The sequence below is a fragment of the Corvus hawaiiensis genome, chromosome 2 (assembly GCF_020740725.1).
Source record: "Corvus hawaiiensis isolate bCorHaw1 chromosome 2, bCorHaw1.pri.cur, whole genome shotgun sequence".
In the NCBI taxonomy this organism is placed as follows: domain Eukaryota; kingdom Metazoa; phylum Chordata; class Aves; order Passeriformes; family Corvidae; genus Corvus; species Corvus hawaiiensis.
Window position 1 is genome coordinate 52,370,924 of NC_063214.1, and position 13,458 is coordinate 52,384,381.

Consider the following 13,458-nt stretch of genomic DNA (forward strand, 5'->3'; position numbering starts at 1 on the left):
ATTAGAGCTATTTCTGCCAGCTTGCAGTTTGGGTGCCCAAGCGGCTGTGGCAGCCCAGCAGCAGTGAGAGGAGGGAGGGGAGCCAGAGCAAAGCCAGTCTCTGCAGCACAGCCAGGAGGGGGTCCCAGAGGCACTGAGGGGTGCACCAGAGAGATACTTCCAATTACAGCCAAGGGCAGGTACAAAGGGAAGGACAAGAGCCTTGCAGGGTAGATCATGACCCAGTTTTGGATGTGGGAGCTCCACAGAGCACCTGCTGGGATTTCCCCATGCACTTGAATAAATAATCTGATCTCCCAGCATTTCAGATCCTCCTGATCTCCCAGCATTTCAGATCCTCCCTCCAAATAAACCAGTATTTTTTTTGGTCGTTTGGACTGAGAATGTCTCAAGAATGATCGTTTCCAATAACCAAGAGATCAAGGTGACTCTGCTAGCCACTGCTCCACAGTTCAGAACTTTCAGGGACTGGGAGAAGAAACACATTCTTGATTACATGAGCTACATTTCTGTAGGAATCAAGGCTAAAAAAGCAGAAATTCTTTAAAAATGTCTTTTAAACAAAACCAGAAACGCCAACCCCACTCTCTGATGGGCTTTTGGTGAGTGGAGCAGCAGTCCATGACATCTGCTACAGCCTTCAGGCTACACCCAGAAAAGGAGTTGTACAGAATTTTTTTGTATGCATCCAAAAGCCACACCCAGCTGCTGCTGAACACTGAAAACACCTAGGGGAAGGTTAGGTTCCTCTCTGTTTATTTCTATAAAATCCTAAATTGCCAGTAAACCAGGTGAGGTGCCTGCCCAGAGCTGCTGCAGGTTGATCACGTCAGGAACTGGCTCTTGTCCAAGCATAGTGGGGCTGCAGAAGCCTGGTGCTCCTGCATGCATCCTTTCAGACATCAGTGTTGTCAGCACATGCCCAAAACATGTCTTGATCAAGTCCCACAGTCTACCTGCCCTGCCCCATTTGTTTCAAAACCAGTCACCTGGTTACATGAGTGCAGACTCACCAAGGCTGTGGTGCCCCTAGGAGATTTCCATGCCCCAGCTCCCAAAACTGGGCATTCTGGGGAGAATGCCTCTCTGGTCATTACTGGTCAAGTTTCCCTAGTGTTGCAGTCAGGAATAGAGGCTATTTTGGGACCAAGGAGGAAGGAGCTGGAGAAGGGCCCATAGCCCTCATCACCTTTTACAGAGTGGAGGGAAAGCCTTGAAGCTGAGCTGTGTCCTGCATCAGGACATCAGCTAAAATGGAGCATGTAAAGGGCAGGCTCCTTTTCCTTTGCATGCCGTAGCAGCGAGTTGAAAAAATCATGGATGCAACTGCTGTCACTCCTCTTTGTGCTTACTCTGACACTCCACAAGGCCAGGGAGAAGGGCTGGGGCTCATCCCATCTGAACTTTGGCAGCTGAGATGCCTCAAAGAGGTGTAGAGCAAAGACACAGGTGCATCTGGAAGCAGAATCGGACACTATGGGGAAGCTGTGACTTGTGGAGATGCCTTTCTCACCCAGCAGTAAAGAGATCTGGGGACAGCTGTGCCCCAGCTTCAGCAGCTCATCTGCAGCCCTATGGGCAGGGGGATGGGATGGGATGGGATGGGATGGGATGGGATGGGATGGGATGGGATGGGATGGGATGGGATGGGATGGGGTGCTCAGTGCCCTGCCTGGCCCTGGCTGCATGAATGCTGTCTTTGCCCTGGAGTGCCTTACATGCTGACCTGCTTCTCTCTCCAGGCAATTGTCAGAGGAGAATGCAAATCTTCAAGAATATGTTGAGAAAGAAGTGGAGGAGAAGAAGAAGCTCAGCAGGACTAACGAAGAGCTCCTGTGGAAGCTGCAGGAGGGAGATGCCGTGAGCCCAGTCAAACTCCCACCCGCACCATCCACTCCTTTTTATCGCTGCTCATCAGGGAACTCCTCTCCAGCAAAAGTCAGAACCTTGCGGCGATGAATTGGCAGCTGTGTGCCGAAGGTTCCCTGCCTTTTATGCATTTCCAATCTGCAAATTGTTACCATCCAAGGAAGTACTACCATCAACAGGCACCCAGGGTTCATGGCTGCAAGCATGTTCAGTAGCTGCATAGCTTTACACTAGGCAGGGTACTCTTATAGTCCCCATGTAGAAACTCTTGGTTCTGACATGTTGACTAGGGTAGCAAAAAAGATAGCCAAGAGCTAGAACAGCAGAAAGTTAGGATAGCAAAAGGTTTAGTTTGATGTGTGAACATTTTAACTATGGTTAGAGCCAAAAGTTGGGAAATGCTCTATTAATGGTTCATCAGAATGAACTTTTGCTGCAGTATTTCAGGTTAGTTACAAATATAGTTCAAGTTGTGAATATTTCTGTATATGTGTCTGTGTTTATATACATGTACGTATTGTACCTTTATACTTATATATAGACGCACACACATATATATGTAGTTGCAGATGTTCTGAATTGCATTTTTTATATTACTGGATACTACTAAGTGCTGATATATTTTCATTACAGTCAGCAGTTTTCTAACTCGTGCCTAAGACTTGTATCTAAACAAAATGCATTTCTGTTAAGCCTCCCAGGAATATTTATACCCAACCTAGAAGAAAGTTACACAGAAGTAGAAGCGCCTTCCAAGTGACCACCAAGTGGTACTCTATGAACACCAGCGAATTTGAAATTCTAAGACAGTACTGCCTTCGAAACCATCACCTTTGCATTGAACACCAGAAAAGATATGCATACCATCCACTGCTTTTTAACTCTTAGCATTGGTATTGTAAGTGGAGATAGGCTAGAGATGAGAAAACTGAGGGTTTTAGCAAATTTGGTAGAGGTTACTGGTTAACATGGTTCAATTTTAGTGTCTTTAAATCCTAGTCAGATCTTACTTTGTTTTACCTTGTTGTGGTTAGGATGCAATCAAAATCTCTGGCTCTACGTTTCTTTCCATTTTGTTTTATTTCAAGTCCCAGAAGCAAGGAGAAAATAAGTTTTTCATCCTTGACCTTTGCTGGATGAGAGGTTTCCAATACTAATATGAGATACTGGGCACCTGCTAAGGCTGTAGCTTCCTTCCACCTCAAATGCCAAATAGAGCATAGTAAACTACATAGGTGCAAATGAGGTCAGAATTTCTTTCCTTCCACATATCTGCATTATTTCACATTGCTACATCTTACCCAAAGTTACAGAGCACTTTGAAGATGAAATGAGTGGCTAAACTACCTTTAACTTTCCCATTTAGAAGCAAAAATGTTCACCCAGGCTTGGGGTGACCTCCCACCTGAGGGGATGGTGAGGCCAAGGAGTAGTTGGGGTGAGACTGTCTGCAGGGCCCTCACGGGCATTGCTAACAAGATAAAAATATCCCTGAGCACAATTTCAAAAACAAAGAGACCTGTGTGATGCTCTTCTACCCAGCTTAGGACAAAAAGCCTGCATGCAGGCCTGCTCTGTGCACTGCTGTCAAAGTTAGCAGGGAGACAGTGTCTGGAGGAAATCCCTGAGGTGCAGGAGTGCTGCAGGGAGAGTGGCTTTCCCACCCGGGTGCGTGGTGGCACCAGCAGGCCCTGCACCCACAGGGGTGGCATTGCACAGCCCTGCCATCCTGCTCAAGTGGGAGCTGTGCTTCAGCTTTCCTGGGAAGTACTCAGGATTCACAGGCTGCAGCTTAGATACAGCTTCAACCACCGTCAAAGCACCTGTGGCCTGTTCCAGTGTTAAAAAGAAAGATGATTTTTTTTCTCCTTTTTAGAGAAATTTATTTTTGTAGCAGCTTTTGCATGGTACTGTGATACTGAGTAAACTGAGCATCTTGTTAGAATAGATCATGCCACAGCAGCTACTACTGTTGAAATGCATTGCTAGATTTTAGTGTGTCCAGCAAGTACAACCTGAAAGTAAGATACCTAGCACACACATGCACACAAAGCCCCTTCTTGCCAAGTATGACTTTAATCACTTTGATACTTGCTAAGTGCACAGCTATTCGCAATACCTACAGCATTGTCATCTTTCATCCCACCAATATAATTCTGATACAGTGAGATCACAGACTCATACGGTGATTTGGGTTAGACGGGAACTCTAAGACCATCTAGTCCAGCCCCCACGGCCATGGACAGGGACACTTTCCCCTAGACCAGATTGCTCAGAGCTTCATCCAACCTGGCCTTGAACACTTCCAGGAATGAGGTATCCACAACTTCTCCAGGCAACCTGTTCCAGTATCCTGCCACTCTTATTGTAAAACTTCTCTTCCTTATGTCCAGTCTAAACCTATCCTCTTTCAGTTTAAAACTTGTCCCTTGACCTATCACTACAGGCCCTGGTAGAAAGTCTCTCTCCATTTTTCTTACAGGCACCCTTGAGGTTCTGGAAGGCTGCTAAAAGGTCTCCCCTGAGCCTTCTCTTCTCCAGGCTAAACAACTCCAACTGTCTCAGCCTGTCTTTATAGAAGAGGTGCTCCAGGCCTCTAAGGTCTTTGTGGCCCTCCTCTAGACCCACTCCAAGATGCCCATGTCCTTCTTGTGTCAGGGGCCCCCAGAGCTGGATGCAGCACTCCAGGCCGGGTCTCACAAGAGTAGAGTAGAAGGGCAGAATCCTGTCCCTTGCCCTGCTGGCCACAGTGCTTTGGATGCAGCTCAGGATACAACTGACTTTCTGGGCTTTGAGTACCCATTGTTGGTTCATGTCCAGCCTCTCATCCACCACTATTTCCAAGTCCTTCTCAGTAGGGCTGTTCTCAGTCTCTTCCTCCCCCAGCCTGTGTTCTTACCAAAGGTTGCCCTGACCTACATACAGGACCTTGCACTTGGTCTTGTTGAATCTCATGATGTTCACATGGACCCACCTCTTAAGCCTGTCCAGATCCCTCTGGATGGCATCCCTTCCCTCCAGTGTACCAGCTGAACCACTCACCTTGGTGTCATCCACAAACTGCTGTGGATGCACCTGATCCCACTGTTTGTGTCATTTAACATATTACAAAGTACTGGTTCCAATACTGACCCCTGAGGGACACCACTTCTTGCTGATTGCCATTTGGACATTGAGCTGTTCTGGATGCAACCATCCAGCCAATTCCATATCCAGCTTCCATCCATCAAAGCCGTATCTCCTGAGTTTAGTGACAAGGACGCTGTGTGGGACTACGTCAGAGACCTTGCAGAGTCCAGGCAGGTGACAGCAGTTGCTCATCCTTCATTCACCAACACAGTCACACCATTGCAGAAGGCCATCAGAGTGGCCTGTTGGTAGTTTCTAGGATTCTCCTTTTTACCCTTTGTAAAAATGGTTAAGATGATACAACTGGAGTTGTTACCAAGATGCTACTCTTAATTTTAAATGCACTAAAAGCATATTATTGGCCCAGGACAGGCTGGCTGAACCTGGTATAAGTTATCCATCTTTCCCCATTATATCTGGTGCTTTCCTTATCACTTTGTTGGTTTAAAGTCATATTCAAGAGATGCTTCCAGCAGTGAATTGGGAGTGGGGGCTTTTATGGTGGGAAAACTGGGACTGAACCCAGAACCATCATTATTTGGTATCATTGCCAATCCCTTTCCGATCTGATTTTTGCCTCCCAATCCTGCCTTTCACTGGTTTCTTCCTTGGCACAGCCTCTGGGGCCTGCCCAGTCACTAGCAAAGCTACAGGAAGTTCTGCCTAACTAGATGGACCCAGCAATCTGTCCCTGTGGGGGGTGTGAAGAGTGGCTCCTTCTGGTGCAAGCCCAGAAATACAGACTTTTTTCCCCATAAAAGGTTATTCCTTTTTTATACTTTTCCTCTGTCCTGTCTTTCTTTGCCTCTGCATGCTGAAGTAGGAGCAAAAGAAAAGCCCAGGTCACTTGGACAGTGGGAGGAAGGGAGCAGCCCTGAATGGGGCAGCCATTCCCAGGGAATGAAGACCCCCAGTTGCATGGTCAAGCTGGTAAGCCCTGCTCTTGCCAGGGAGGTGCAACCAGGCAAGGTGAGCTTGGCATTCCCAGCAGGGTAGGGGCTGTAGCTCTAGTCCATGCTCCTTGCCCATCTCTGTTCAAAGACAAGCAAGGGGAAGCATCTTTTGCTTTCTCAGGGCTGGAGACTTCCTGAACACCATGGCCACTGTGGGGACTTTCCCATCTGGAAATAGCATGGCCTTTGGCAGGAGAGGGAATGTGGCCAGCGCTAAGCAGAGAGGGTTTTATCACCTGTCTTTAAGGAAGTTGTTTGATTAATGTTAACTCAATGCAGAAGGGTGCGGTGGCAATAAAACCAGCCTACAGCTGCTCCCAGGGGGTTCCAGAGACGGGCACTGGGAGCAGGTATCAGCCGTGGGATGGCAGCAAGCAGGGAACACAGAAAGCTCCTTTCTATTGTGGGAAGGTACCATTTGGCCCTGCTGGGATGGCAGCTCCAGAACTGTCGGCACAGATGGGTTGGCTCAGTCGATGCACAGCAGCAAAAGCTTATGGTGGTGACACGCAGGGGGAGGAAAGGAAAAACTATCAAGTGCAAAATCAGGTATTTTACATCTCTGCACTGATGGTGGTTGTGTCCCATGGACACTCTGAGGAGCCTCTGTACAGCTTCCCATGCAGCAGTTGTTCTGTGGTCCCAATTATTATGTGGCTAATGATTACAAGAAGAGTTTGTATTATTTCAAGTATGATGTACAGATAAGTGTAATATATTCCTGATAATAAATCCGTGCGTCAGTGCACCTGTGGGCTGACGCATACAGATCAGCATGTCCTGCTGTGTTTTCTGTGCACACAGAAACTGGGATGAATGGGAAACAAAGCAAAACCCCATTAGAGGGTTACCCCATTAAGGTAAAGACTGAAGCTACACAGTCATTAGCTTCTGGGTACCAGGGCGGGTCAGCTGGGTTACCTGACACTGGCTCACATGCTGTGAGTTTCCATGGACTCATTTTCTAGGATGCTTCCAATATGACTGGGGCTCCCAGAACAGCGATTGTGGTCTGCAATGTTTCCGTGAAGGTGTTGTGCTGCAGCATGTGGCAACAGGAATATTTCTGCCAGTGGTTCAGGCTCCTCAGCAAGCACCTGAACTCCCCAGTGTTCCAGTTCACTCAGTTTCAACACCCCAGCCCCTGTCCCCTTCACCCTGCCCTCCTGCTGAGAGCCACCAGGCCCCTGGCTTGTTCAGTGCAGATGGAGCTGTGGCAAGGACACAGGCTTCATGTTTTCATTGAACAGAAGCTGGTAACCAGGTAGGGAAAAACAGCCTTATATTTTTAGTACAATAGGAAACTTTGATCCTGAGTTTTCAATCTTGTTGCCCTCCCACCGTATTTTCAGTGCCTTTTGGGAGGCTGTGGAGTGTGTTGACCTTGTCTGTGTTTAAACAAAATAGATGTCAACTTAGTGGCTTTTAATATCTATATTCATCTCTTCCTGCTTGAGTAAGACTTTGTATATGCCTGAGGAGCAAAGGCTTGACAGATGGTCAAGACCCGGTGACTGGAACAGACTCCCGACTTCATTTTGTGGGGAAGCTGCACTCAAAACACACCCTGAAGTGCACCTGGGAGGCAATGAACACATTGCCTTCACTTCCTCAAATTCCAACCCTGCCAAGAAAAGCCTCCCAGTGTACTAGAAACAAGCCAAGATTAAAACCTTTCAGTGGGCAGAAAGGCTATAAAGTCTCTCTTGGAAACATCAGAAATGGTCCACAATCTGGCCATGTAATCCAGGAGATGGTCTGATTCCCCTTTCTGCTGCATCAGATGCCTGGTGAGACCCTGGGCAAGTCATGCAGGCGTCTGTTTGGTTCTCCAACTCAATGACAGGTACAAGAGCCCGTTGCTTCAACAGCAAGAGCCATGCTGACAAACAAAGATTGTCCAGCGTTCAGAGGCAGTAGTACAAAGGACACCTAGGAAAGCATCCATTCACATCGGGAAAGGGGATTTCTGCAGTATCTATTTGGGATGCTCCAACCCCAGAAGTGTTTGAGGTCAGGCTGGACAGGGTTTTGAGCAACGTGACCTAGTGAAAGATGTCCCTGCTGATGTCAGGTAAGCTGGACCAGATAATCTTCAAAGGTCCCTTCCAACCCGAACCATTCCACAATTCTATGATCTGTGTTTCAGTACAAGCTGAAGCATGAATTTAAATCATTGGCATTACTTGGGCATGGCTCATGTTCATGGTGCTTTAATAAGCCTTTTTAGGGTAGTGGATTAATGTGGCTAGGGAAAGCTGTTAGAGAGAATTAAAACAAAAAATCATTTTACAGCCAAAACCAAGGCATTGCCAACCAAACACAGACCCTGGTCTCAACTCCAAATCTCCTGCCTTTCACTACAGGCAGGCTCTGGAGGTGATCTCCAGCCCCAAAGGGAAAGCTCCCCTCAGCAAGTCAGACCCTAGAGCTTAGCAGTGTTTTCTGGGCTGCATGCTCTGCTGGGACTGAGAAGCCCCTGCACACCCCCACAGCCTCCCCTGGGCAGGAGGCAGACACCAGGCACTGCTCACGTATGAACTTCATGCCTCTGAGGATCCTCCTGTGCTTCCCTTCACAGGGCAGGAATGTGCTCCACCCGCCAATGCCAACCAAAGCATCACTGCCAAATCCTTTGCTAATGCCAGACACCCAGCACACAAAATTGATGTGGGGGAAGGAAAATAGGGCTCCACTTGCTATCAGAGCTGGCTCAGTTCTGCTGGCCACCCCACCACTACAGCCACACCACTGGTGATTTCTGAGGCAGAGAGGTAGGATGGCTCTTTGGAGACACCCATTGTTTTCAAGCCTTTGCAGTACTTGCACCACAAAGTTTCCTCACTAAAGCCGGCAATTCCTCTGTGGAGTGTACAGTTGGGAGAAGCACCTGCTGGCATTACCTGTGTGCTGGCGAGCGATCACTCACCTGACAATCAGCAGCCACAAAGCTTCCCAATATTTCACAGCAGTGATGTGCTTTAAAGCATGTGAGCACACAGCTAAAAAAAACAGTTAAAACAAAAAATGTAAGACCTGATACTTTAAAAAATGCAAATCTTGCAGGTGCTTTCTTAACCTGGTGAAATCTAGCGTTTGGTGAGAGCCTTTTTTTTTTGTGCGTACAGAGGGTACAGCTCACATAGGGTAAAGGATGGATCTGGTCTATGCCTGACAGTAGCACTGCAAAATCTACTCCATGTATGATCAGGTAGAATATCTGTGGGGAGATAATTCCCGGGGCTACTGAAAGAAGGACATTTGTGAGGCCTGGTTTCATAGCAGCATTTGCACACAGAAGCAGTTCTCTTTCTACAAACTGGGGAAAAAAAACAACAGGAGAGGGAGAGAGGGAAGCGCCCCAGATTAGCTGCCAGTGCTGCTGGGAGTATGCCAGAGTTGTCTTTTCATCTTGTGGTCCCTTTTAACTGTGCTGCTAAACAAACTGCAAGCTGCAGTAACAGAGCTGGGGAGGCCTGCATTCTGCTTCCTTTCCTGTATTACTGATTACAGGTGTAATCTGGTTCAGGATCCCCACCACAAAGTTTCTTTCACTGCAGCCATTCTTCAGTCACCCGTAAGCCAAACACAAGTCATTTACAGCTGTCTGAGCCAGTGTCTGTGTTTCTCTCCACTTCTGCTGAGGCTGTGTAGCTGGCTTCCACACTGTGCCATATTCCATAGGTAAAGTAGATGATAAAGCCTGTGGAAGCCAAGGGAGAGAGCAGCATTAGCTCTGTAAGGAAATAGAAACTGCTACGCACACCCACTGACACAAGTTACACCAGTGTAAGTCCAGCCATCCTCATGGTCAGCTTCTAGCACACAGCCACTACCTTCCTTAGAGAAAAAAAGCCATTAACACAGGCACCAGCCTTTAAAAGTCAATCTATCCCAGCCCCAAACAGGATCCTGATTTGAGCATTTCAGGCAATTCAGCCTCATCTACATGGCTGCTGGGAGCATCTTGGCATGCAGCTTAGCTTCTTCAGCTCCAGAAGCACAAGCACCACCACCTGGACAGCAGCTCAAGGCCAGCCAACAAGAAATGCTCTATGGTTTCTTGTTGGCAACAAGACCCATAAGATGGTTCATGGGTTGTTGTTTTGTCCACACAAAGGCTTCAAGACCCTTGAATTTGAAACAAAGCTTGCTACACGCTGCCTAAATGGCTTCAGTCAAGTCACCAGACTTGCCCAAGGATGATCCCTCCCTGGAATGCTACAATAAATTTATGGTTAACAAAATCTAGTAACTTTGAACATTTCTCATTCTAACTCACCTAGAAGCATCCAGATTGCAAACCGGATCCATGTGCCTGCGTCTAGCTGCATCATGAGGTAAATATTAACAAAAATACTCCCAACAGGAAGAAAGGGCAAAAAAGGTACCTGAAAAAGAACAGGAGACATGTTACATCCACAGGCATGATTAACAGGTAAGAAAGAACAGCACATCCCTTGCAAATGGGAAGTGATGGCTGTTACCAACTCTTCAGCTGCCAGATCTGAGAAAAGACAAGGTTAAACCCAAAAGAAGGACATCAGTCCACCATAGCAGGGGGATGTGAACGATGTTGTTCACCTGTTTTAAAAGCTTGTTTTGTGGTCTAGAAGGAGGCAAGGGGCAAATTTTAGTGGCAATACTAAAAACTTGTGGGGCAAAGGAAAGAAGAGTAAAAACCAAGGACTGTATCATGATAGGCACCTATTGAACACCAAGAGATGAAGCTAAGGGGAGTACCAGAGGAGGGACCTGAGGTCCAGCAGGTACCAAGGCAATGAAGCAATAGAGAGCAAATTATCCCAAGGCAAAGAAAACCAGAAAATACCACAGGAGATGACTACAGCTGTACCAAGAATGCCTTAGTGGTCTGAGAATCAAAGAAGAATGAGACAGTAAAGCCAAACTGCAAAAATAAGAATATAAAAAACAGCACTGGTATGCAAAGATAAAATCAAACAAGGCAAATTGTAACAATAGAAAGATCTCTGAATATGGTGGAACTAAGTGGAAAGTGAACTTCAGTCCTAAGGGAAAAGGAGATTTACAAAAACAAACAGGCTGAAATGTGGGCCTTTCTTGATTTAAGTTTTGGAAAAAAAAAAAAATTATGCTAAGTAGCTGCTCACATAATTAGAGAAAGGAGATAGGCACACAGAAAAGAAAAGAATATATTTATAAATTTGGCTTTATCAAGTCAGTAGAGACAAATAAAATTTCCCTAGGTGGGTGAGTTATGTACCCAGAGATTGCAGAAGTGATCTCTGAACTATTAAATAAGCAACTCTGAGAGCTCTTGGTAGACTAGTACAGTCTCTAAAGACTGGAGTAGGGAGAAAAATTACCTATTAAAAAAATACAGAAAAACAACCGGGAAACAAACAGATCAGCCCAGGATTTCCAGAGTGATTTTGGAGAAAAATCACAGTCAGGTTGTAAATGTCTAAAGAACAGCAAGGAGATAAGAAACAAGATTGTCAAGCATTGGAACAGGCTACCCAGGGAAGTGGTGTAGTCATCATCCCTGGAGGTGTTTAAAAGACATGTTGATGTGGCACTGAGGGACATGGCTTAGTGGTGGACTTGGCAGTCTTGGGCTAATGGTTGGATTTGATGATCTTAAAGATCTTTTCCAACCTAAATGACTCTGTGATTTTATGATTACAGATTTAGCTGTGACAGATATAATTTTTCTTTTTTCTCAGACAGGGTAGTGGCTGAGGAGAAAAAAAGGAGGTAAAATGTCCTGAGTGAAAGGTGAGCAGACTTCCTCAGAAGCAAGTTCAGAAAATAAGGTCTAGATGAGAATTCCTAAGTTTTCTGCTCCTGGACATTTCTGCTTCCACCTTTGGGACCATAACCCCAAAATGAGCTGCAAACACTACCTTGGAAAACTCTGGTTGTATTAAGTTATTAAAATCTGTGGATTTATTGAAAAACTTTAATTGAAGAGCAATCAAAATGAAAGCAGTTTGGAGGATGGAATTATAATCCAAAATTAATTTAATAAATTGGGGAGCTACCTGAAATCAGTATGATACAGCATGACTTGTAGGATTATATTGGGGGAAAAAACTCATCCCAGTGTTTGTTTAATACAGAAAGGATGGTGTGCTTGGAGAGGAAAACAACAGAGTTCCTCATACTTAAGGCTGCTTAAGAGAGAATGGTCATCCCTTAGCCTCCATGGGGACTAAGGAGGACATGAAAGTGCACTTTCTTAGAGATTTAGAGCCTTGGATCTTCACACACAAGTTTATTTCTTGGGTTCTTTCTCCTTCTGTATCCATGATCACATGTGGCCCTTCACAACCATCCCCTTTCCTCCAGTCTCTGTCTCTTCCCTATCCTATAACCATCTGCTTTCAAAAGCAGGGTCCTGCCCTTCCCTTCCAGCCACACCTCTGTAGCAGGTTCTGCCCTTTCAGCTTCTCCTGGATAGAAAAGCTCACATCATGCCTATATTCTATGCATGTCCATATGCATGTCCATATGCCCTCCTTCTGATACAGGCCAACACACACTTCCTCCTCCAACCACCTCCCAAACAGCTCTTTTCTAGCTACATGTCCCAGGACATTCACCTTAAAGGAGAGTTTGGTTTTGCTTTCAGGCTGTTTCCGTATAATGAAGATGATAGTGACAACAAGGATGGCGGCAATAATCTGTACAGTGTTTATCAGAATGTTTGGCTCAAGGGAAGTCAGGATACAGATACCCACAATAAGGAAACCTGTGAACAGACACCAAAGATTACTGATTTATTTTTTTTTTTTTAGATACAGGGAAAACCTAAGAATAAATCATAAGCAGGCAAAGCAGAATCTGGAAGCTCAGCAAACAAAACAGCAACTCACAAAAACCCTTACCATAACAGATATGCCTTTCCCACTCTACACCCCCACACACCCCATCTGTGGATTTCTTTTTAAGTCAGGAATTTAATCTGTAGACCTTCAGTTATTTTGGCTATTACAAAAGCTCATCAAAATCACATCAAGGAGGTGAGTTTTTCCACCATGGTGAGTACAAAGCCCTACCAGCTGACTCATTGCCCCAGAGACACACTGCCCAGCACTTACCAATGACGAAAGTTGAGATGTTCACCACCAAACCAGAGAATTTGGAAGGATCCGAATCTGTAGAACACAGTATGGCTTTGAGGGAAAACTTCTCCTCTTCCTCTGGCAGAAACCCAGCCTGTGACTCACTGGTGCTCACAGACTCGTTATTATCTGTCTCCTCTGTCGACCTAGCCATCTGGTACGCCAAATTAGGCTGCTCTGGTTGGTACCTAGTAAAAGGAAATGACACAAAGAGCCTGTTAGTTTGGCTTTTAAATGAGGCTACCACAAATTGAAAAGCCCCACAGACAGTCATGGCTGCACGCCAGACCTCTACAGCACCGGGACAGGCCTACGTCACGTCTATACCCTTCTGCTTCATGGGGGAATATGAGGAATGATGTCATCATGAAGTAAGCAAATATGGCCAGCTTTTATCA

The 13,458-nt window shown here is 46.0% G+C and overlaps 2 protein-coding genes across 10 annotated transcripts in view; one reads left to right on the forward strand and one right to left on the reverse strand.

The window, feature by feature from the left end:
• The window catches only part of MTUS2 (microtubule associated scaffold protein 2), a 269,268-nt gene extending 262,544 nt beyond the window's left edge, over nt 1-6,724 (forward strand). For all 4 annotated transcript variants that reach the window (XM_048294988.1, XM_048294987.1, XM_048294984.1 and 1 more), the window contains one exon: nt 1,743-6,724. In XM_048294988.1, coding sequence (XP_048150945.1) covers nt 1,743-1,959 — 217 coding nt within the window. In that variant the 3' untranslated portion in view covers nt 1,960-6,724. The remainder of the gene's footprint in view (nt 1-1,742) is intronic.
• Nucleotides 6,725-8,148: 1,424 nt separating this feature from the next.
• SLC7A1 (solute carrier family 7 member 1) overlaps nt 8,149-13,458 on the reverse strand; it is a 40,460-nt gene continuing 35,150 nt past the window's right edge. For all 6 annotated transcript variants that reach the window (XM_048294994.1, XM_048294990.1, XM_048294989.1 and 3 more), the window contains 4 exons: nt 13,037-13,248; nt 12,539-12,687; nt 10,234-10,342; nt 8,149-9,654 (listed from right to left, as the gene is read on the reverse strand). In XM_048294994.1, coding sequence (XP_048150951.1) covers nt 9,545-9,654; nt 10,234-10,342; nt 12,539-12,687; nt 13,037-13,248 — 580 coding nt within the window. In that variant the 3' untranslated portion in view covers nt 8,149-9,544. The remainder of the gene's footprint in view (nt 9,655-10,233; nt 10,343-12,538; nt 12,688-13,036; nt 13,249-13,458) is intronic.